This window comes from Cyanistes caeruleus, chromosome 2 (assembly GCF_971803275.1).
Source record: "Cyanistes caeruleus chromosome 2, bCyaCae1.hap1.1, whole genome shotgun sequence".
Classification (NCBI taxonomy): domain Eukaryota; kingdom Metazoa; phylum Chordata; class Aves; order Passeriformes; family Paridae; genus Cyanistes; species Cyanistes caeruleus.
This window is the reverse complement of record NC_141702.1, coordinates 3,135,300-3,156,811: the sequence shown is the minus strand read 5'-3', so window position 1 is coordinate 3,156,811 and position 21,512 is coordinate 3,135,300. Positions and strand designations below refer to the sequence as shown.

General features: G+C 48.6%; 1 protein-coding gene across 2 annotated transcripts in view; it reads left to right on the top strand.

The window, feature by feature from the left end:
• Nucleotides 1-13,293: 13,293 nt before the first annotated feature.
• PINX1 (PIN2 (TERF1) interacting telomerase inhibitor 1) overlaps nt 13,294-21,512 on the top strand; it is a 61,893-nt gene continuing 53,674 nt past the window's right edge. Inside the window, exons 1-3 of one of the 2 annotated variants that reach the window (XM_023924208.2) lie at nt 13,294-14,139; nt 19,284-19,393; nt 21,177-21,269. In XM_023924208.2, coding sequence (XP_023779976.2) covers nt 14,121-14,139; nt 19,284-19,393; nt 21,177-21,269 — 222 coding nt within the window. In that variant the 5' untranslated portion in view covers nt 13,294-14,120. Of the gene's footprint in view, nt 14,140-19,229; nt 19,394-21,176; nt 21,270-21,512 lie in introns of both variants that reach the window. The other variant, XM_023924206.2, reaches the window with a different exon arrangement.

Below are 21,512 nucleotides of genomic sequence, written 5' to 3'. Positions count from 1 at the left end.
GATTGTTTTGATCTTTCCCTGTTTGCATCCTCTTTTTTTTTATTATTTAATATATAAATTATCCTGTATTTTGAAACTAACGCTTTTCCTAAATGAAAAGAAAACAAACTGAAGGATAATGTCAAAGAAGACCTCCAAGAGCTTCAAATCACGTCATTCCTTTCCCAACGGATGTGTTATTTTCCAACAGGAAAAAGCCCTGAAGTTGGCATTTCCCAAGAAGTTTTAATTGTGACGCACCGGCTTTTTTGTGGGGGGAGAGAGAAAATAATTTTCCTTCCCAAATCCTGACTGTTTATCACATCTTTACACGGTTCTTTTTACAATGGGATTCCCTTTGGTATGGGAGCTTGCAGAGCACTGCAAACAGCCGGTGCCACAAGATGTTTCCTCGCAGGATGGGGACAGCCAGGTTTTCAAGAGGATTTAATCCCTGTCAGGCTGTGAAGCACCAAGAATAAGCACAGGCAACGCCTTCTCGAGTCCTGCCTGCCCTTCGACCCAGCTGGGATGGGGCTGTCCCTCCCTTCTGAGGTGGTGAAATCTTCTTGCCTTCAAACCAAGCAAAGAAAATCCATCCTTTGCTTTGTGTGGTTTCACTGCCCGGCAGCATAACAACGCAAGCCTTGTGAAGGTTAATCCAGAGGTTGGCAGGAAGATTTGCTTTAATTCTAAGATAACCATGTTTCTTTTCCTCTTTTGAGTGAAACTCGAAGAGCTCCTGGAGTGCTGAAATTTGGAAGAAGTCACCACTATCCATCAGGGAAGCCCATTCTCCCACACCCAGGCCCCAGCAGGACCCTGCCCATTGCCCGGAACGATAAGCACATGGTAGAGGTTAGAGGGACCACGACAGCCCCTGGCTACAGTGACAAGGACAAAAAGCACACTTGAGATTAAAGCACACCTCCAAGCCTGCTCCACGATCCTGATAAAACCCGCTGCCCAGGAGGGAATTCCCCACTGCCTCTCCTCCGAGGTCCCAAGCCCACACTCACACTTCCCCCTCTGCCCCTCTCGCTCTGTGATTTCTCATCTCGATGTCACCTCCCTCTCCCAGGCCAGGCTTACTCCAGGACACTCCACTGAGCTCGGCTCTTGCTTCACCACCAGCGAGGAAGGAGTCTGCAGAAGGTTCCCGTGTGCCAAGGGGGGATTTTCCTGGGATCTTGAACACCCCTGGGAGCTGCAGAGGAGCCCAAAATGGTGCCATCAGGGCTGATCTCCAAGCCTGCGTTGCCCTTTGGAGAAGAATTTTATCCTGGTCAAAGCTGTTTTTTTATACCTGGCCTGGAGCTTTGCATCAGATCTGGGCTTGTGCACTTGCCTCTTCCTTGTCCCATTTGTACGCTTCGGTTTCCGAGCTGTTTTCTTTTTTTTGCACTGTCAGGAGTTTCTTTACCCGTGTTTAATTGTTGTCAGCTGCAAAATGTTTGTTAAGCCTCTCCACCAAGCTCTTTAAATGAACGTCAGTGGCTGTCTTCCCTTGGACAATAATGAATGTATATATCGTAAGTGCAGACTATACAGAAAAGTGGCTAAGTCAAGGATCAGAGGGTTTTGTAAAGCCTGTTTATTTTTTTAAATAAGTTTGAGCATTTATATTTTACCACCATTTACGTGGTTTTGGGGAACCCAGATTGTGTCAAGATCTCATGCCAAAACAAGCCAAAAGTTGTTTGATTTCAACCTTTTCTTCCATGAACCATATTTTAAACAATACTTTGTCATTTTAAATGTTTTATTGAAACATGTACTGATGAAAAAAAAAAGAAAAAAAAAGAAACAAAATGTCATCTTGACAAAAGATTTATACATGAATCAGAAAGTATTTATTTCAATTTTGTACCTTTCCATTTTAATACATTATAATGTATTGACTCAAACGAGATAATATAAACAGTTCATTTTAATAACACGTTTGCAGTGTGTTGTGTCTTCTTTTATTTCCTTTCTACTCCACATTGAACAGATTATGAAACCAAAAGAAATATTTTAGATCCTGGCAATCCTGAGGTTTTTTTTTTAGACCAGAGCACAAGTGTGTCTTGAGCAGGATGCTCCAGGAAAACCAAATGGGCCCTGGGTCAGACCATGAGATGAGGTCTCCTGAGAGAGCAGAGGGCTTAAGAACAGTCCAGGGTTGGGGTAACGCAGGTGCAGCTGGAAATCCAGCTGCCTGCTGCAGGCTCTGGGTGATGTGACTCCCTGTGGAGTCCCCAGGCAGGGAATGGCACCACCATCACCCCACATGTCCCGTTTCCATCCTCTGGCACTGTGGTCCCTGCACTGAGACCCCAGCTGAGCACTCCCACAGGGACTGAGTGTCCTGGCCCTCCTCATCCTCACTCACTCAATCCCTAAGGATTGACTCTCTCCTCCACCAAATTCAGCGCCTATTCCTGATTTTCTTCATTCACCTCCTTTGTCCCCTGCTGCTCCTCCAGGCCCTGCCCAGGGAGGTGCATAAACCCCTCACACACACAGGGGGACACATCTCTGCTGCTGCCCACGAGCTCTGCTTCGTCCTTTGTCAGGGCAATGCCAGGCATCAGCACAGACTGGGAGAGAAACTCATTGAGGGCAGCCCTGGCAGAAGGGTTTGGGGGTGCTGGTGGGTGAGAGCTGGACATGACCCATCCCTGAAACCCCCCAAGTCCTGGGGCAGCAGGGGAGGGGGATTCTGCCCCTCTGCCCTGCTCAGGTGAGACCCCACCTGCAGAGCTGCCTCCAGCCCTGGGATCCGACAGCAGAAGGATGTGGAGCTGCTGGAGAGAGTCCAGAGGAGGCCACAGAGATGTTCCAAGGGCTGGAGCCCCTCTGCTCTGGAGCCAGGCTGGGAGAGCTGGGGGTGCTCACCTGGAGAAGAGAAGGATCCAGAGTAACTTCACTGTGGTAATTAAAAGAGGCTTCTAAAACAGAGGAAGAACAATTTATTACACAGAGAGATAGTGACTGGACAAGCAGGAATGGTTGTAAACTAAAAGAGGAGAGATTTATGTTAGATGGGATATTGGGAAGGAATTGTTCCCTGTGAGGGTGGGCAGGCCCTGGCACAGGGTGCCCAGAGAAGCTGTGGCTGCCCCTGGATCCCTGGGAGTGTCCAAGGCCAGGTTGGATGGGGCTTGGAGCAGCCTGGGGTAGTGGAAGGTGTCCCTGTTCATGGCAGGAAGGTGGAACTGGATAATCTTTAGAGTTCCTTCCAATCAAAACCATTCCATGATTTTCTGCTCCAGTTTTCTGGTCTCAGTCTCCTGCTGAGTCCCTCTCCCAGCCCACTCCTGAACCCAAATACACATTTGATGGTAACTCCTTCACACCTGGGTCTGCCCTGGTAATTCTTGTCCATGGGCACCCAGGACATGGTAGTTGTGAGGACAGAAACCTGCTGGTGAGGGCTCTCTGATGGTGCTGGAGGTTGGTATCATGCAAAGAGCAAATCCTTTTGTGACCATGAGGGAAACACTGATTCCATCCTGGGATCTGAGGCATCTCTGGCCAGGTCCATGCCCCCAAACTCCAGAGAGAAGGGTGGTGACATCCAAACCACCTATCAGGAATGGTCTGTTCCAACTCCTGAGGCAAGTCCAAGGATTATTTGGGACATTTCCAGGTCACCTGGTCCAAAACTGTGCTCAGGAGTGCGCTTGGAAACCAGCATTTGTTTAATTTATTGCTGTAGGTACAAGTAGTGAGAACCAAAGCACACAACAGCAAGGGAGGGGGGACATTCATTGCAAAGCCCCACTGCGTGCTGATTTCTGGTGGCAGTTTTTGGGTATTATCAGGAAAAGCAGATCATACTCTCCATGACTGAAGTACAAAGCTGTTCCCCTCAAGAAACTGCTCTTCCTTCTGGTGGGGGTTTTTGTGGCAGTGGAAATATGGACCCAAAATTGTTCCACCCCAACCTTTCAAAGCAGAATGAATGCCTGGTACAGACTCATCAAATTTGCCAGTTTGGTACCAGTTCCATTGCAAAATTCCTCATCCTGGCAGGTGATTGGGAAAGAGGATTTCTGGTACAGTGATGCCCCGAAATCTTGGCAATGTTCTCCAAAAGTTATCAGTTTCATCCTCAAAACCTCCCTAAAAGAACTTTTTTGTACCACAACTCTCCCAGTTTGCTGCAGGCAGGGCCCCACAGCTGGAAAGGTCAATTATCTCATTGCACATCAATGGAAAGGAGGTGTCTCATACACACCAGGAGCTCAAACCAAACTTCCCTGTGCTTCCCAGATGCTCTGGGAAGGATCTGGATTTCAGGACACTGCCAGAGTCTGGTTGGAAGGCAGGTCTGGGAGATACTGAATGGGGAAGGAAGGAGAAAGGGGTGGGAGGCTCTGCAGCCTCCATATCACACCTGAGAGACATCAGAGAAGAGAGTTCATGGGTTATGGAGGGGCATCTGGAAGAAAACCAGGTGAGTGTGAGCACTCAACTTTCCCTCTCTGGGGATGTCACAACAAACCCCTGCAGCTCCAGGCTGGGGCAGAGGGGCTGGGAAAGGTTCTGGGGGTGCTGGTGACACGAGGCAGGTGTGCCCAGGTGGGCAAGAGGCCAATGGCACCTGGGCTGTGCCAGCTCTGGGGTGGCAGCAGGAGCAGGGCAGTGCCTGTCCCCTGTGCTAGCACTGCTGGGACACCTCCAGTGCTGGGGACAGCCTGGGACCCTCCTGACAAGAAAAACATTGAGGGGCTGGAGCGTGTCCAGGGCAGGGAATGGAGCTGGGGAAGGGGCTGGAGCACCAGGAGGGGCTGAAAGATCAGCCCTGAGATGAAAAGTTCTTACCCCTCCATGCCCTCAACTCCCCAGATGTGTTGGGAGCGGTGAGATTCCTGCACTTTTCCATATAAAATGGCAATTCTGGGCAACAAACCTCAGGCAAATGCTTTTGCAATGGGGTCTTTGAGGCTGGGACAAGGAGGAGAAGGGAGAGGAGTAGGATATAGGGATATAGGGATGAGGCCTGGCACAGTGGGAGAAAGGAAAACAGAAACAGACAGGAACTCCTTAAGGGTAGGAAGGGTTGGAGAAATAAATACCAAGGGATGCATTCCAAGGGATTTCAACCTGCACCAGGACCACAGCAGAGCAGTAATCCTGGAAAAAACATCTTTCACTTATTAGGGTGGGGAAAAACAAGTGAAGAAATTACTTCACACAGCAATTCTCTCCTGCTAACACCCATCCCAGGAAAATGTTCTGACAAAACAGAAGTTTCGAAGGCTCCCTGTTCCCTCTCTGCTGTCTTCCATTTTAGCATTTTCCCTAATAATTTTCCCTGGTTTGCCACTAAACAACTTGTGGAGAGGACAACTGCAGCTCAGTCCACAACCTGGCTGGTTTTTGTGCTTCCCTCACCTGCCTGAGGAGTGAACTCTGGCCATGTTACAGCACAAGGTAGGTAGCAGCTGCCTCCTCCTAGATGAAATATTCAGTGGGAATTTTCTGGAAACTTTCCCAGCCTTTGGTTCTGTAGGAAAGCTCATGGAGGTGGTTGGCATGGCCACACCCAAGTTGCATGCTGGGACTAGAAAACAAGGGAGTCAGGACAAAGAAATGGGTTGAAAAGGAGCAAGAAATGGGTTGAAAAGAAGTGTGGGGTGAGACAGCAGGAGCAACTTTCCCCTGGTAGAATAAGAGGACTCTGGGGAGGTTCTGTGGGTGGGAGCTGAGCACTCCCAGGTGGAGGTGAAGGGTTTGGATATGATTCAGCAGGACTGGTGTGGGTGGCACTGTCCTGCCCTGGCAGCAGCCACTGCCTGAGTGCCACCAGTAAAGGGGACTCTGCTCTGGGGTTTGTTAGGGGTACCCCTCAACAGATTAAACTCATTTTTCCAATTCTCTGCCCACAGCTTACAAAACCTCTGACCACGTGTGCATGTGCATCTTACCTGTTTGTGAATCTCTCTCTCCCTAGAACAAGCCAGGACCTGAGCACTGCAGAAAAGTGGAGATTTTCTTCCCAAGCTGAGCATTTCCCAAGTGCTCCAGAGAACCTTAAACAAACAGTGGTATTTACAAGCAGTGGTAGTGCTGCTACTTCCTTTAGCTGTGGATTTGGAAGTGTCTGTGGGATAAGCGTGCCATGATAAATTCCCTGCCTCGTTGACTCCACAATGGCTGAGCAAAGGAAAGCTCCAGCTCAGCTCCTGCTTTACAGGGGAGAATTCCTTCCCAGTATCCCATCTAGCCCTGCCTTCTGCGTGGGGAAGCCAATCCCAATGTCCTGTCCCTCCATGCTTTGTCCCAAGTCCCTCTCCAGATTTTTGGAAACGCTTTAGGCACTGGAAGAAACTCTGAAGTTTCCCTGAAGGTTTCTCTTCTCCATTATGAGCCGTTCCAACTCTCCCAGCATCATTCCTTGATGTTTGTGCTACCATGGGCTTCATGAGGGAATGCTGTTATTCCAGTGTGTGGAAAAGGTAAGCACAGGGACATGGACAGGCAGTGGGTGACAGCAATGTCCCCAGACCTGGCATTCCCCAGCCACTGTCAATGGGGAGCTCACAGCACAAAGTGGAGGTGAGAGAAAGGAAAACCAGCGTGTAATTAAAGAGCTAATGAGCCCATCTTGGTTATTTTTAGTGCTCTTTTATTTTCCAGTGGTTGCTCAAACAGCCCCGAAATGACAGTACTGGGTCAGCCTTGAAAGTACAGCTCCACTTTGAAAAGTGAGCAGCGTCCTTGTGGGTTTCCCTCTTTATTTCTGTTCAAAAGCCCTAAATCTAATTTGCTGTGTTTACAAAGCTGAGCCCTGCTGGGACTGTGAGCAGGGCTGGTTCAGAAATCTTTAGAAGGAACCTCCATCCTGCCACGAGAACATCCCAGACAACCAGGGATGATGAATAAAACGGGCAGGAAATTGGCTGCTTTAAAACAGTTTAAAACCCATTGCAGGTCTATTTGCTTTCTTCACTGCTGACCTCTGTTTGCTGCTGCTGGATCCTGACAAGTCTTCAGCACATAATTCCTTATGAATAATATATCAAACATGCTCTGCTGGGCCTGGCATTTCCTCCTCCTTGTGGAAAGCAATGAATTTTCCTTGCAACCATTTGCAAATCCCCCCCCAAAAAAAAAGAAAGATATCTGGGACAGGGATATTTTGTTTAATTTTATCAGTTTCTTCCTGATATTTTTCTGTGGGTCCTGTTGAAGTGAGCCATTGGTGTTGCTTTTGTGCTGCTCAGTATTTCTTTTTGTGCTTCATGGCCAGAGGAGCGATTCCTGTACCTACAAAAGTGCAAAAGTTCCACTTTCTTATCTCACATGTGTAGTAAAGAGATACCTGAACCCCTGGCAACAAATATCATGTGCAAATGAAATTTGCTGCCCAGTTGCTTCTCAGAAAAAGAGCACAATGATGGTGGAAGGGGATTAATTTTGAAATCTGAACCAGCACCTGCAGGAAATTTTTTTTCCTTTCCCATCTCAGTTTGAGCAAAGCAAGTGAGTGTTTCATGGGATTAAATGGGACACTTTATTTTGCAGAGTGAGCTGCACTTTACAGAGCAGCAATTAGCACAGGGCTGGTTTTGTGGTTAAGTCATTGCATCAGGCCCAAGAGAAGTTGCCTTCTCAGAGGGCTTCCTGAATTAACTCATAAAGTGATAAAATCTGGAGAAGTGGAGGAGCTGGAGGAGCCCTTGGGCAGCCACCTCTCTCCCTTCCCTGTTCTGTGGTCAAACAGTCCATCCATGACAAATGTGACCATCAAAAAAGACAATCCCAGCACCCCTTAGCCATTCCCAGGTGTTCCATACCCTGCCTGTTCTCCAACATGCTCAATTATGTTGATTCCTGCTTTTCCAGGAGGCAGTGCACAAGGAAACCAATCCATCCTAGCAGCTTGCACTGATGGAGTTCCTGTGTGCTTTTCATTTCTGGACCAAAGAAGCCCAGTTCACCCAAGCTCTTCCTCAGACTTTTTCAATCATCTGTTTGCGTCCCTTCCTCTCCTCTCTGCTCCATACCTGGTTCATCCCTGATTTCCTGAAGAGCAGTGGCCAGATTTGGGCACATTGTTACAGCTGTGGGGCTTTTCCATCTCTGAGAGTGGGAGCAATTATCCTCTTCCATCACAGGTAATGGGTCCAGAAAGGAATTGGTTCTTTTGAACCAGTCTTTTACTAAAGGTTCTCATTTCACTTGTTATTTTTGATCTTTACTCCTTCCTCCTTTTTTATTTCCCTCCAGTGCTGGTGCCTCTTGATCATTCCCACTTTCCCAACTCAGCTGGGGCCCAGATGAAAAGTTTTGCTCTCTTTTGACCCTTAGTCACCAAAACCAGAGTTATGGTCAGAGACAAAACTTGGGTTGGTTTGTGGAGGATTGTCCCCAGTGAATTATTCAGGTTTATTTTTTTCATCACTTTGTTGTCCTCCAGTGCACAAATATTGAACCATTTATGGAAGGACTTCTGCAGGATTTTCCCAGGGACTGGAGGCAAAGTGGCTCCTCCACGATTCCCTGAACTCCACCACCCTTCCTCCCAGTATGATCATTACTGATTCAAAGGCTGTTACATGACAGTTCTCAAGATTTCCAGGCTGAGCTCTCCCTGAGTTACAAACCTCCAAGTGGATACATCAATTTTCTTCCTACTCCCAAACCCTCACCATTAAATTCACTCCAGATTTCACAAAAAAACTGAAAACAAGAAACCTGCAAAGCCTCCAGTCAGTGTTTCTTACAGGTTTTTCTCCTCCTCACCTTCATCAAGGTGAGACCAAGGCCAGGTTGGGCAGGGCTTGGAGCAACCTGGGACAGTGGAAGGTGTCCCTGCCTATGGCAGGGGGTGGAATGAGAGGAGTGTTAAGATCCCACCCAATCCAAACCATTCCTTGTTTCCATGATCCCATAAAGGCTGTTGAAATAACAAGAGCAATAAGAAGAGTATAAACACATTACACTCATGGAATAGACGGAAAATCATCAGAATTCCTCTCTGCTGCCTCTTTTGCCACGCTCCCTCCAGCATTCCCAGCCAGCCACTGCCGAGCTCTGTGCTGGCAGCACTTCCAGGAACAGCAGCCCCTCTCCCTGAGCCTGTTCATGCTCCTCAGTGCCCCAGTAGCTGTTCTTTGACCCCCTCATCTCCCGGCTGCGGTCACTCGTTGTGACATCCTGCGCTCCCTGGGTCACACCTTGTTAATCTCTTGCTCCCTGCCTGGCGCTTGATGGGCGGCTTCTCCCACCAGAGCTCACCTCTAATCCATGTGCTCCCTTGAATCAGTGTCCGAAATCAAAGCTGTCTCGTCGTTTTAAGGTCTCCAGGCAGTCCTTGTCCCTAGTGCTTCCATCACACCTCTCCCAGGACTCCCTCAATAAGCATTTCTAGCCTGGCCTCAAGCCATTTATCGCACAACAGAGGCTGGTTTGCCTCACAAAGGATTTGTTGCACAGCCTGGACTCACATCCTATTTCTTTCCTGGCTTTCCTCCTCCTTTTCCCCCTCACTTTTCTTTTCCTGGCCGCCTCTCCCTCCTCACATCTTCCTGGTCTATGGGGCATGGAACGGGGCCCTTCTGCAGGGCACGGAGCTGCTCCTTAGCTGGGAAATGCAATTCTCTCCTTCCAAGGGTCTTCTCCAGGAGGAAAGGGGTCAGCAAGGTGAGTATCAGGCTCAGATGTGCTTCCAACCCTCCTCCACTTTCCTGCTGTTTCGATTCCTGTGTTGCTGGCTCTGTTCATCCCAGCTGGAGCTTTCCCTATGACCCCAACTCAGCTTGGGAGTGGCACCAAAGGAATTCCCCGAAGCCTGAAGGGACTCTGGAGCTGACAGCAATCGATAAGGACGTGCTGGAAGGAAATTTCCCCGCTCAGACTCCGAGTTCTGGCTGATCCTTGCAGGGCTGGTTCTCGGGAAATATCTCTTTCCAAGGAAGACCCCTGGGAGGAATTGCTGGAGAACTCCAAATGGAATGGCCACCAGGCATCTTTATCCCTTTATTTTCCAGAGCAGAGCCACATCTCAACCTCCCCAAGTACACTGGAAACAGGATTTGAGGCTATTTTCTTAGAGGGCTGTAATCACCCATAGCAGAAAATATATATTCAAACATTCATATATTTTTCTTTTCTGTGACACCAGCTTTTAGTCAGGAATGGAATTGGGAAACACACAGTGCCCCTGGATGGAGCCTTTTCTCTGCCTAATTTCACTGCCCCTATGCATATTCGTGGACTTAATTGTTTTATAAACTCCTAATTTGCAAGAACTGTGTCGGATAATTTAGACCTTGAGCTCAAGCTTCCCGTTAAGCAAATATTAAATAATAATTAAATCAAGTATGACCTCCTTTGTGTTCTGAGTTGTGATTCTTTGCCAGGCGGGAGTGAGAGCTCTGGAGGCAGAAGTGCTCTGATGCAGCCGAATATTAAGTTTCAAAAGCAAACGAGAGAAAAATCTCCACCTCAAGGCATCCTTTAACAGAAATTACTTCACATTTTCCTGTGATGTCTTCATACCACAGCGAAGCTGTTCCAAACGTGGGGAAGGCTGCTCCCTATTGGAGCGATCAAATATAACAACTCAGCCAAAATCTCTCCAAAATTACAACCAGAGCAGAACTCGGCTGGTGTGAAGTGGATCACACAAGTGACCACACAAACACCTGACACATGGGTGACAGCACAATTTCATTGATGGAAAAGAGATCTTAGAGGTATAATTCATGGAAATGGCTGCCAGGAAGGGCACTTGGATCAGGGAATACAGGTAGAAGGATGAGGGAAGGATAAGTTCTTTTATTTCAGATCCAGATGACAGCAAAGAGTGGCCACTACAGAGAATGCCTGGGTGGTGGTGGAAGGGGAGGAGAAGACTTCCTACAACTCCCTGAAAGGAGGAGGAAATGGCCTCAAGTTGTGCCAGAGGAGGTTTAGATTGGATATGAGGAACATTTTCTTCACTGAAAAGGTGGTCAAACATTGAAACAGGCTGTCCAGGGTGGTGATGGAGTTCCTATCCCTGGAAAGTTTTAAAAACCATGTGGATGTGGCACTTGGGGACATGGGGCAGTGGTGGCCTTAGCAGTGCTGGGGGATGGTTGGATTTGGAAGTCTTTTCCAGCCTGAGTGTTACTATAAGGATGCTGATGAGTGAATTGTGAGCACTGGGAAGCAGATGTGGTGACACAGAGCTGGAGAAGGGCTGGAGCACCAGGAGAGGCTGAGGGAGCTGGGAAAGGGGCTCAGCCTGGAGAAAAGGAGGCTCAGGGGGCCCTTCTGGCTCTGCACAGCTCCCTGACAGGAGGGGACAGCCGGGGGGGTCGGGCTCTGCTCCCAGGGAACAGGGACAGGACAAGGGGAAATGGCCTCAAGCTGTGCCAGGACAGGCTCAGGTTGGACATCAGGAGGAATTTCTACATTGAAAGGGTGGTCAGGCATTGGAATGGGCTGCCCAGGGAGGTTTGGAGTTCCCATCCTTGAAGTTGTCCCAGGAATGACTGGATGTGGCACTCAGTGCTCTGGGCTGGTGACAAGGTGGGGATTGGGAACAGGATGGGCTTGATGGTCTTGGAGGGATTTTCCAACCTGAATGATTCCGTGACACTGTATGACTCTATGAAAACAGAAAGAAAGCTCTTCTATGGCTGATTCTGATCTCCAAGGATTTCCTCCTGGAGGAAAGCATTAAGTGAAACTTTTGAACAGGAAAATATCTCTCTGCCACACAGTGAAGGCCTGGGCAGTATTTATTTGTTTTCACGTCAGCTGAGCCTGATGAACGTGACCTGAAAGTGCAGAGAACTGGCAATAAAGTCTGGAGAGAACAAACCCTGTGAGGATTCCTGGCAGCAGGAAATGGCCTCAGAAAATTATAAAAGGACCAGTTCAGTGCCCTTCTTTAAAGGAGGAACTGGGGCAGCCAGAGCAGCCAGTTTAATAAAACCTGATATGAACTATTAAAAAATCACCAAGCTAATTATAAATTTAGAGATTTGCCAGGATCAAGCTCCGTTGTATCAATGTAACTTTGCTGACAGACAGAAGGGGTCTTAGACAGGAACAGACACAGATATAATGTTTGTTTGCAAGACAAAAAACCTTATAAAAACTGTCTTGCACAGTGTTCCCAAAGCAAACAGGGAACTGTAACATAAATCCAAAGGCACAGAGGCAAAGCAGTGGGAAAAGCTGAGCCAGGGGAGCTGTAACCCAGCTGCCATCCAGATGGGAGGGGAGATGGAGAAAGAGCGGTGGGAAATCTGTCCTGATCCTCTCTTGTGAGGAAAGGGTGAGGGAATTTGGCTTGTTCAGCCTGGAGAAGAGAAGATTTAGGGTGACCTTATTGTGGCTTCCCAGTACCTGAAGGAAGTCTACAGGAGAGCTGGAGAGGGACTGGGGACAAGGGATGGAGGGACAGGACACAGGGAATGGCTTCCCAGTGCCAGAGGGCAGGGATGGATGGGATATTGGGAAGGAATTCTCAGCTGTGAGGGTGGGGAGGCCCTGGCACAGGGTGCCCAGAGCAGCTGTGGCTGCCCCTCGATCCCTGGAAGTGTCCAAGGGCAGTTTGGACAGGGCTTGGAGCGACCTGTGAGAGTGGAAGGTGTCCTTGACACCCATCCCAGGAGGAAAAGAAGGCCAAAGGGATCCAGGGGTGCTCCAGGAAGAGCATTTCCAGCAGGTCAGGGAGCAATCCTGCCCCTCTGCTCAGCCCTGTGAGGCACATCTGGGGTGCTGTGTCCAGCTTGGGGCTCCTCAGGACACGAGGGACACAGAGCTCCTGGAGCAGGCCCAGCAGCAAGGATGAGGAGGGGCCTGGCTGCCTTCTTCTCCCTGCCCAGGAAAGGCTGAGGGAGCTGGGGCTGTTCAGCCTCGAGAGGAGAGAGATCCTGAGAGGGAACCTCATCCCTGGCTGTCCCTGTGAGCAAGGAGGGCTCAGAGCAGGGCCCAGGCTCTGCTCCATGGGGATCCAGCAATGGCACCAGAGGAACGGGCAGGGATTGATCCCAGCAAGTTCCACCTGAACAGGAGGCAGAACTTCTTCCCAGTGCAGTGACCGAGCCCTGAGCAGATTGTCCAGAGAGGGAGTGGAGTCTCCTCACTGGGGATATTCCAGAACTGCCTGGACACCATCCCTGTGCTCTGGGATGGCCCTGCTGGAGCAGGGAGGTGGCACCAGAGGAGCCCCTGTGGTCCCTTCCAGCCTGATCCAACCTGGGATTCTGGGTTCAATTCTCCCATCATCAGCCTCATTCCAAGTATTGAGAACTCCTAGGACACTTCCAGGTCACTCCAGTTTAGGAAAGAGAAGGAGAAACAGCAAATACCCACAATTCAGAGCATCACAACAACATGGAAAGACGCAATCACTGATTCAGTAGAGGGTAAAAGAAGAATTAACACACTCCACAAACACAGAACATAAAATCTCTACACAGCACTCCTATAAAAGGGCTATTAAAGAAAAAAATATTGCACTTAGGTGCAAAATGTAGGCAGAGAGGAGCCAGAGGAAGCTGCCTGAAGAACTCAGTCATGTTTTGGGTGCTTTTCTTCAAATAAAACAAGTGAAGAGATGCTAAAAATCCAAGAAAATACGAAAGACCAAGGGTTCAAGAACGTAATTACAAAAAAGGATTCTGCATAGAAGAGCTTTGATTCAGCACCTCATCGAAGGGGTTGCTTCACTCGCCAAATACAATTTCTGGCAGAAAGGAAAAAATAATTTCCCCACACACACATTTCACAGACAGGAAAAGATGTTTCTCAAGATGCCTCTGTATCCCCCCGGCCAGTTCTTTCCCACTACAGAGAGATTTGGGGAAATCCAGGAACATCCACAGCTGAAATTCCCTGGAATATTCACCCTACCCGTACCCCTTATTTCCAGCCATACACAGCAAGTCCTGCTCATCCCTTTCCCCTGGCTCAGAAACAGCCGAAACACAACTGAGATGCGTTTTCAGATATTTATCGGAATTTTAACAAATTTGCAAGCTTTATTTTCTTTTTTTAAATTTTTTTATTATTATTATTTGCACTGTGGTGGCCGCCGCGCTCGCCTGTTTTAAAACTTTTTTTTAATCAGGCGCTACTCTGGTCGCCCTTTTTGTGCGCCGGAGGTAACGAAAGTCCCCGCGCGAGGAGAGAGGCCCCCCAAGATGGCGATGCTGGCGGAGCGTGAGTGCCGATCCCGGCGGGAATGCCGCGGGAATGCCGCGGGAATGGGGACGAGCCGGTGCCCCGGGAGCGGCCTCAGACCCTCCCCAGAGCCCTGACTGAGGGGTCCGGGCCGCGCTGCCCGTCCCGATGGGTGCGGAGGGGTCCCAGGGCCGGATAAAGGGGTTCGCGGGGTTCCGGTGCTGGGGAAGCGGGTTCCAGAGTTAAGGAAAAGGGAGTGCAGGGACTGGGACAGAGGGATGAGGGGTTCCTTTGTCCAGGAAATGGGGTCTCCTGTGTCAGAGGAAGGGGGGGGCGACCCCGAGATGGCCGGGAAAGGGTGCAGGGGCTGCCGGTGTTGAAGAACTGGGAGCTGGGAAAGGCAGGAATGGGGGTCCCCCAGGATCTGGGAAAATGAGGGGTCTGGGAGCTGGGAGACCCAGGCCGGGGCGGCAAAAGGGGCTCAGGAGGTCCCCGATGTTGAAGAACGAGGGGGTTCGGGTGTGAGAAAAGCAGGAATGGGGGTCTGGGGATCCTAGGGTCAAGGAAAGAGGGGACTGGGATATCCGGGCTGAGGCAGAGAAGGGGTTTCAAGCGTCCCTGGGGGTGAAAAACAGAGGATCTGGGGTCTTGGGAAGGCAGAAAGGGGCATCAGGAGGGTCCCAGGGTGAAGGAGAAGATGGGATCTGGAGGCTGGGATGGCCAGGAAAGGGCTCCAGGGGATATTGGTGCAGGATAAGGGGGTGCAGGGGGTTCTTTGTGGGGTCTGTCGTGTCCCAGGGAGGGCAGGAGCAGCGGGAATGTCCCTTGGACACCTTTGGGGACAGCTTGTCCTGTCAGTGGCTCGGGGCCATCTCTGGCCGTGTGTTTGAGGGGAGACACCTCCAGCCCGGGGTGTTGGGGCTGGGGACACCCAGGGGATGTGACAGGGCCGTGTGTTGGGGCTGGGGACATCCAGGGGGTGTGACAGGGCTGTGTGTTGGGGCTGGGGACATCCAGGGGGTGTGACAGGGCCGTGTGTTGGGGCTGGGGACATCCAGGGGATGTGACAGGGCTGTGTGTTGGGGCTGGGGACATCCAGGGGATGTGACAGGGCCGTGTGTTGGGGCTGGGTTAGGTGCTTGGGTCATTTCTGGGGCAGTGCCGGAGCTGAGCTCAATTCGTGCTGATCTCCAGCTTTTAGAGACCTTCCAGAGGAGGATTTGGAGGTGGGGAAGGGTCTGGAGGGGCCACACGAGGAGTGACTGAGGGCACTGGGGTTGTTCAGGAGGAGACGGAGCTCAGACCTCACTGGGGGCTGCAGCTCCTCCTGAGGGGCAGCTCCCATCTCTGCTCCCAGTGACAGGGACAGGACCCAGGGAAGGGCTGGAGCTGTGTCAGGGGAATTTGGGCTGGATATCAGGGAAAAGTTCTTCCCCCAGAGGGTGTCAGGCACTGGAACAGCTCCCCAGGGAATGGGCACAGCCCCAAGGCTGCCAGAGCTCCAGGAGTGTTTGGACAACGCTCCCAGGGATGCACAGGGTGGGATTTTTGGGGTCTGAATGGTCCCTTCCAGCTCAGGGTATTCCATGATGCTGTGAATTTTGTTTAAATTTCCCTGGTATTGGAAACAAAAATCTTCAGTTTTGCCTCTGAGGTGATTGAGAAGTTGGGCTCCCCTTTTCTGACAGGGCACCCTTGACTGAGAGCTCAGGGTCTGGTGAATTTGTTTGCTGGGCTGCAGGAGATATGGACCGTACAAATAACAAATACAGTTTAGTGTAGGAAATAAAGATGTGATTTGAGAAAAAACAAATCTGCATTTGCACATGGAATTTATTAGGTGTTTTCAGTGTGAACTTTGGTGTCATTTTTTTCAGAATTTGTTAATTATTTTAATTGGACCTGTCAGTAGCAGACATATTTAGAGTGGAAGGAACCTTAAACCTTATCCAATTCCACCCCCTGCCATGGGCAAGGACAGTTTCCACTCTCCCAGGGTGCTCCAAGCTCCATCCAGCCTGGCCTTGGATATTTCCAGAGCATTTCCAGGGATCCAGGGGCAGCCACAGCTTCTCTAGGCACCCTGTGCCAGGGCTTGACCTTCCTCACAGCCAGTAATTCCTTCCCAATATCCCATCTAACTCTGTCTTCTGTAAGTTTGAAGCCATTCCCTGTGTCCTGTCCCTCCATCCCTTGTCCCAAATCCCTCTCCAGCTCTCCTGGAGCCCCTTCAGGCCCTGGAAGGGGCTCTGAGCTCTCCCTGGATCCTTCTCTTCTCCAGGTGAGCACCCCCAGCTCTCCCAGCCTGGCTCCAGAGCCTTGTCCTTTCTGTGCCCCCAGACCATCTCTGGGCACACAGCAGGAGTTTGGATGGGAACCTTCAGATATCAAAATTAAAAACATGCTCCAGGCATAGAATTAATCTTGGAAAAGGGATTAGTAATGGATCTTTTCCAGATCATAGAATATCTGAGTGAAGAATTTGAGTTGTCCAGCCCTGGCACAGCTGCCCAGGGCAGTGCTGGATTCCCCATCCCTGCAGGGTTTTAAAAGCCATGTGGATGTGGCCCTTGGGGACGTGGCTCAGTGGTGGCCTTGGCAGTGCTGGGAATGGTTGGACCTGGTGATCTTGGAGGTATTTTCCAACCTCAGTAATTCTGTGATTCCTGAAAGAAATGAGGGTTTTCTCCACTGGATGGTGCTGCTCTCCCAGAGTTTCATCACCACCATTTGTGGCATCATTTTTGAAGCAGCCCAGAAAATTTGTGTTAAATTTAGGAGCTGAATCTTGTACATGGTTTCCTCTCCCACTCTAAAGACATCAGTGAACAAATTTACACTTCTGATAAATTATTCACTAATTAGTGAATTTATTATTTTTTTTTTTGAAAGGGAAGATGATTTTATGTTTTCTGTAAATGGCATGGAGCTGGTCCTGGCTTCCTTATGTGCTACTCTAAGGATGAAAGCAAGTTTGTTTGGGGTTTTTTGTGCATTTAGCTCACCCTGTTTAAAAATCAGAGTATGTTAACCTGGCAGAAATGTGAGGATTAACTCACAGAGTAGCTAGGAAGTTTTCAATACTTAGATTGAAAGTGCTGGGAAAGGGAAGGTCTCTTAATTTTAACAAATATTTGTGTCAGGTGCCCTTGTGCTTTGTTACCAGCAGCCTTCTGGGAACAAAGCATCTCAGGGGGCTTTTCCACAGGGAGAGATATTCAGGAAAAACCATAGATACTCATTTTTGAAGCTGTGATTGAAAAGAAGGGCAGCTGCTCAGCTGGGGAGCATAAGAGCTGTTGGAATCCTTGAACCAGAATCTTTGATGCTGGAAAAGATCTCTGAGACCATCCAGTCCAACCGTCCCCCAGCAGTGCCAAGGCCACCACTGAGCCATGTCCCCAAGGGCCACATCCACATGGCTTTTAAATCCCTGCAGGGATGGGGAATCCAGCACTGCCCTGGGCAGCCTGTTCCAGTGTCTGACCACCTTTTTCATGAAGAATTTTTTCCTTCAAGTCCAATCTAAACCTCCCCTGGCACAACTGGAGGCTGTGCCCTCTCATCCTGCCCCTGTTCACTGGGAAAAGAGCCCAACTCCCAACTCCTGTCAGGGAGTTGTGCAGAGCCAGAAGGCCCCCCCTGAGCCTCCTTTTCTCCAGGCTGAGCCCTGTGGTTCTCCATGGAGATCCCAGTTTGTTTGGGAGTTTAAAATCAGACCACAGTGTTGCTTCCCCATCTTTTCTTGGCAGCACTTGGCTTGGTGGATTTGCTGCTCTCAAGGTTTCCTGGTGGGAATAATCACAGAGTCCCAGGATGGTTTGGGGTGGAAGGGACCTTAAAGCCCATCTCATCCCACACCTTGCCATGGGCAGGGACACCTCCCACTATCCCAGGCTGCTCCAAGCCCTGTCCAGCCTGGCCTTGGACACTTCCAGGGATCCTGGGGCAGCCACAGCCTCTGAGGTTAATAAGTTGTTTCCTGTAGAGAAGTGAACCAGGCAAAGATTGGATTCCCCTCGCAGCCCTTGGGCTTTTAACCCACTGTAAAAACTGTTCAGGGGCTGTTTGGAGCTTCAAAGTTTCGGAAGTGTGTTTAAAAAAGCTTCCACCTTGAATTCTGACAGTCTTAGTTCCTTATAAATGAAACAAAACTGGGCAAAAAATGAGTCAGACATCCCTGTAATATTCAGTCCCTCTGGCCCAAATCCCAAATCTTGTCTTTTTGGGAAAGATGACTTCCTGATTACATTGAAAACACCTCGTTGGATTTGGCTTCTCCCTGCCTTTGTGTGGCCTTGGGTTAACCGGTCATTTTTGATCCAGCATTTCCCATGCTGTTTGATGAAGTTTGTGATCTTCCTGTCTCCCATTCTTTGTTTGTCTTGTTTATTTAGGTTCTCTTCCTGCCTGGGCTTAGGTGCACACTTCAAGTGACTGGTTAACTGGGCTGGCTGCTCTTCCTTGATTTCAAGGAAGCTGTTCCTGTTGGGAAAGGCAACATGTGGGTCTGGGAATCTGTAATTTCTTTAGGAATCCACATAGGACAAAGGAGCCTTGATTGTCCTTTGGATCTCTTAACTCCCACAATAATTTCTGGCAGCTTTTCAATTTCCCCATAAACAATTTTTGAGAAATTCAAAAGCTGAAATCCCATGGGTTTGTGTCCTGTCATTCCCTTTCTCTGTTCACTTCCACTGGACTTTTTTTTTTTTTTTTTTGTTAGAAATATTTGTTAGACTATTAACATTTGTGGGTTCTGGTTAAAGGGAAGCCTGGAGAATTGATTTTGTCCAGAACTGGGAAAGCAGCATCATAATCTCCTCCCCTGTAGATTCCATGTTGAAGCCAGATGTAAAACAAAATTGGAATAAATATGGAATTTACACCTAAATGGTAATCCTTAAAGCCTTCCCTGAACTGCAGCCCATCCTGAGGGACAGCAACTTCCTTAGCAATCCTACTTTGGCATCTTCCCATTAATAATTAATATTTTCACTGGGCTTTTATTGTTGTTGTTGAGTTTTTTATTTAGTAAAATTAACCCCTGAAATATGTTCAGTCTGGCATAAGTTCTGGAGTTATTTCTTTTGCAATGAAGAGCTTTGTTTGAACTGATCCAACACCAGGAGCTCTCTGGGAATGCCAGTGGAGCCTGTTTGAATTTTCCCTTCCTGCTGCAGCCCGGAGAAAGCAGAAGTGGTCCGTGGATCCACGAAACACCGCTTGGAGCAACGATGACTCCAAATTTGGCCAGAAGATGCTGGAGAAGATGGGCTGGTCCAAAGGAAAGGTAGGATCTAAAGGAGAATGGTGTAGCTGAAGGCTCTAAAACTGCCAGGGGACTCTCCTTTGATTTATCCTCTCAAATGCAGAGGGAATTTGAGCAGTGAGAGATTGCTACACTTTGTTACAAAGTCTTGTTTGTGCCTCTTCTGCTTTCCAGTTTCTCTCCATTCTCTGACAACCTAAATTCCCAAATAAGAACAGGAGTTGGAGCATTAAATCTTTAAATTAAAAGTTTTAAGCTGCCTTTAAACCCTCAATTCTCTTCCTGCTTTTGACACTTTTTAAAGCAATTCCAGGACCTGCTTTAGTCTTTCACCTGGTTTTAAGATTATTTTTTTTCTGATCTGTTCCTTGAACCCCTAAAATGCTGTGAGCTGTGTCCCATCCCAGCTCCAGCCACGACCTGTGGATGAGAGGACTGGTTTCTGGCACTAATTAAAACCTCCAGGTCAGCACAGACACCCACAAACTGCAGGTTTAATTCCACAGAGGTGCCTCAGCAAAGCTGAGATTTGGGGCTGCACATCAGGGTGTTCAGTGATAAGAATCCCTACAAAACCACTACCTATAATTATTCTTCAAGATTTCCTCTTCCAGACTTTCCTTAAAAGGCATAAAATTAGGATCATTCTCAATTCTGTGAATGCCTTAAAGCCTGTTTTTGGATTTAAATTGTTCCCTCAGTTGTCTCAGAATGTTTCCCACTCGAGATACTGGATCTTTCTTGCCAGCAGTTTTACAGGAAGGATTTATGTCTCCATTCCATTGAAAACTTGGACAAATGGAACTTTCCAGTCATCAAATTAAGGGGCAGAAGCACATCTGGGCAGTGAAACGATGCTGCTTAACACCAGTCCTGTAATTGGTTGTACTGGAGTTGGGTCAGGGAAGGATGTGTGGCCAAGTGTCCTGCTAGCTTCCATCCTTTTTGGTCAGCAGAAGTTTCAAGGCAAATTTTCCACCCCATTGACCAAATAAACTCTTCTTTGTAACAGCAACCGCCTTTTCCAAATAGGCCTCATCCCTTCAAATATTTGATATCCCAGGATGTATCTACAGGGCTTCTCTCCACTGCAGCATCACATAAATGTTTATTAATTCTAAAACATTTGGCTGATGATTTGTGACAGATGAGGCAAAAAGTGGGAAAATACCAGGAACAAGGTTTTAAACCCAAAGCTTTGCTTTTTAGTTTTTTAGCTTTGACCACAGAGTTGAGAAAGATACCCTGGATCTGAATATTACTTCATATCAAACAACCCCAAAGTTGTTTGCTCCAATATTTTCATCCACTCACGAGTTAGAAGGAGTTGTGAATATTCTGCTGTCTCCAGTCTGCTTCTCCCCTGCCCCCTCCTGCTCTCCTCCCGTATAAATTTGGGCTGAATTGTGTGTTCCATGTGGATCTGCCTTACTCCCATTACCCTTCCCAGTGACAGAGACAGTTCTGGGGAGAGGCATGTTCTTCTTATGTAGTGTCTTGTTAGAAAACTGTAAACACTTTGGGTTTGCTTAGGAATGTCAGGTGGCTTCCTCATTAATCACCCAACTACTTCATGTTGTTGCTATTTTAGTGTTTCTAATGCTTTGCTGGAGGCTGAAGTAGTGAATTTAAAAAACTTTGTGTGTTGTGTGGTAATGCCTGTGAATGAATTCAGCTACAAAGCAGGCAAATTAATAGGAAGTTGTGATTTCTTGCTGCATTTCCTTGTGAACTGTCTTACCTGTGCAAAAGCTCTAATTGCTGCTGTAAAATTCTTACATTTTTACCCTCAAATCCTCCTTAGGGTCTCGGGGCTCAGGAGCAAGGAAATCCTGAACACATCAGGGTTAAGGTGAAAAACGACGTGCTGGGATTAGGAGCCACCATCAATCACGAGGTGAGCACTAGACCCAGGGCAGGGAATGGATCCCATTTCAGCAAAAAGCACAATTGTTTGAATGGAATATTAGTGAAATCTGTTGTCACAGCTGGTGGTAGCATGCACCAAACAGGATTCTTTAGGACTTTCAAAGACCTATGCCTTCTAATTTCATTTCACGTTGGGGTGACTGTAGGAGCTGTGGTTGGTGTTACCACCTGTGGAGCTTCTCAGGGTCCCTCTTACCAACAAGGATTGAAT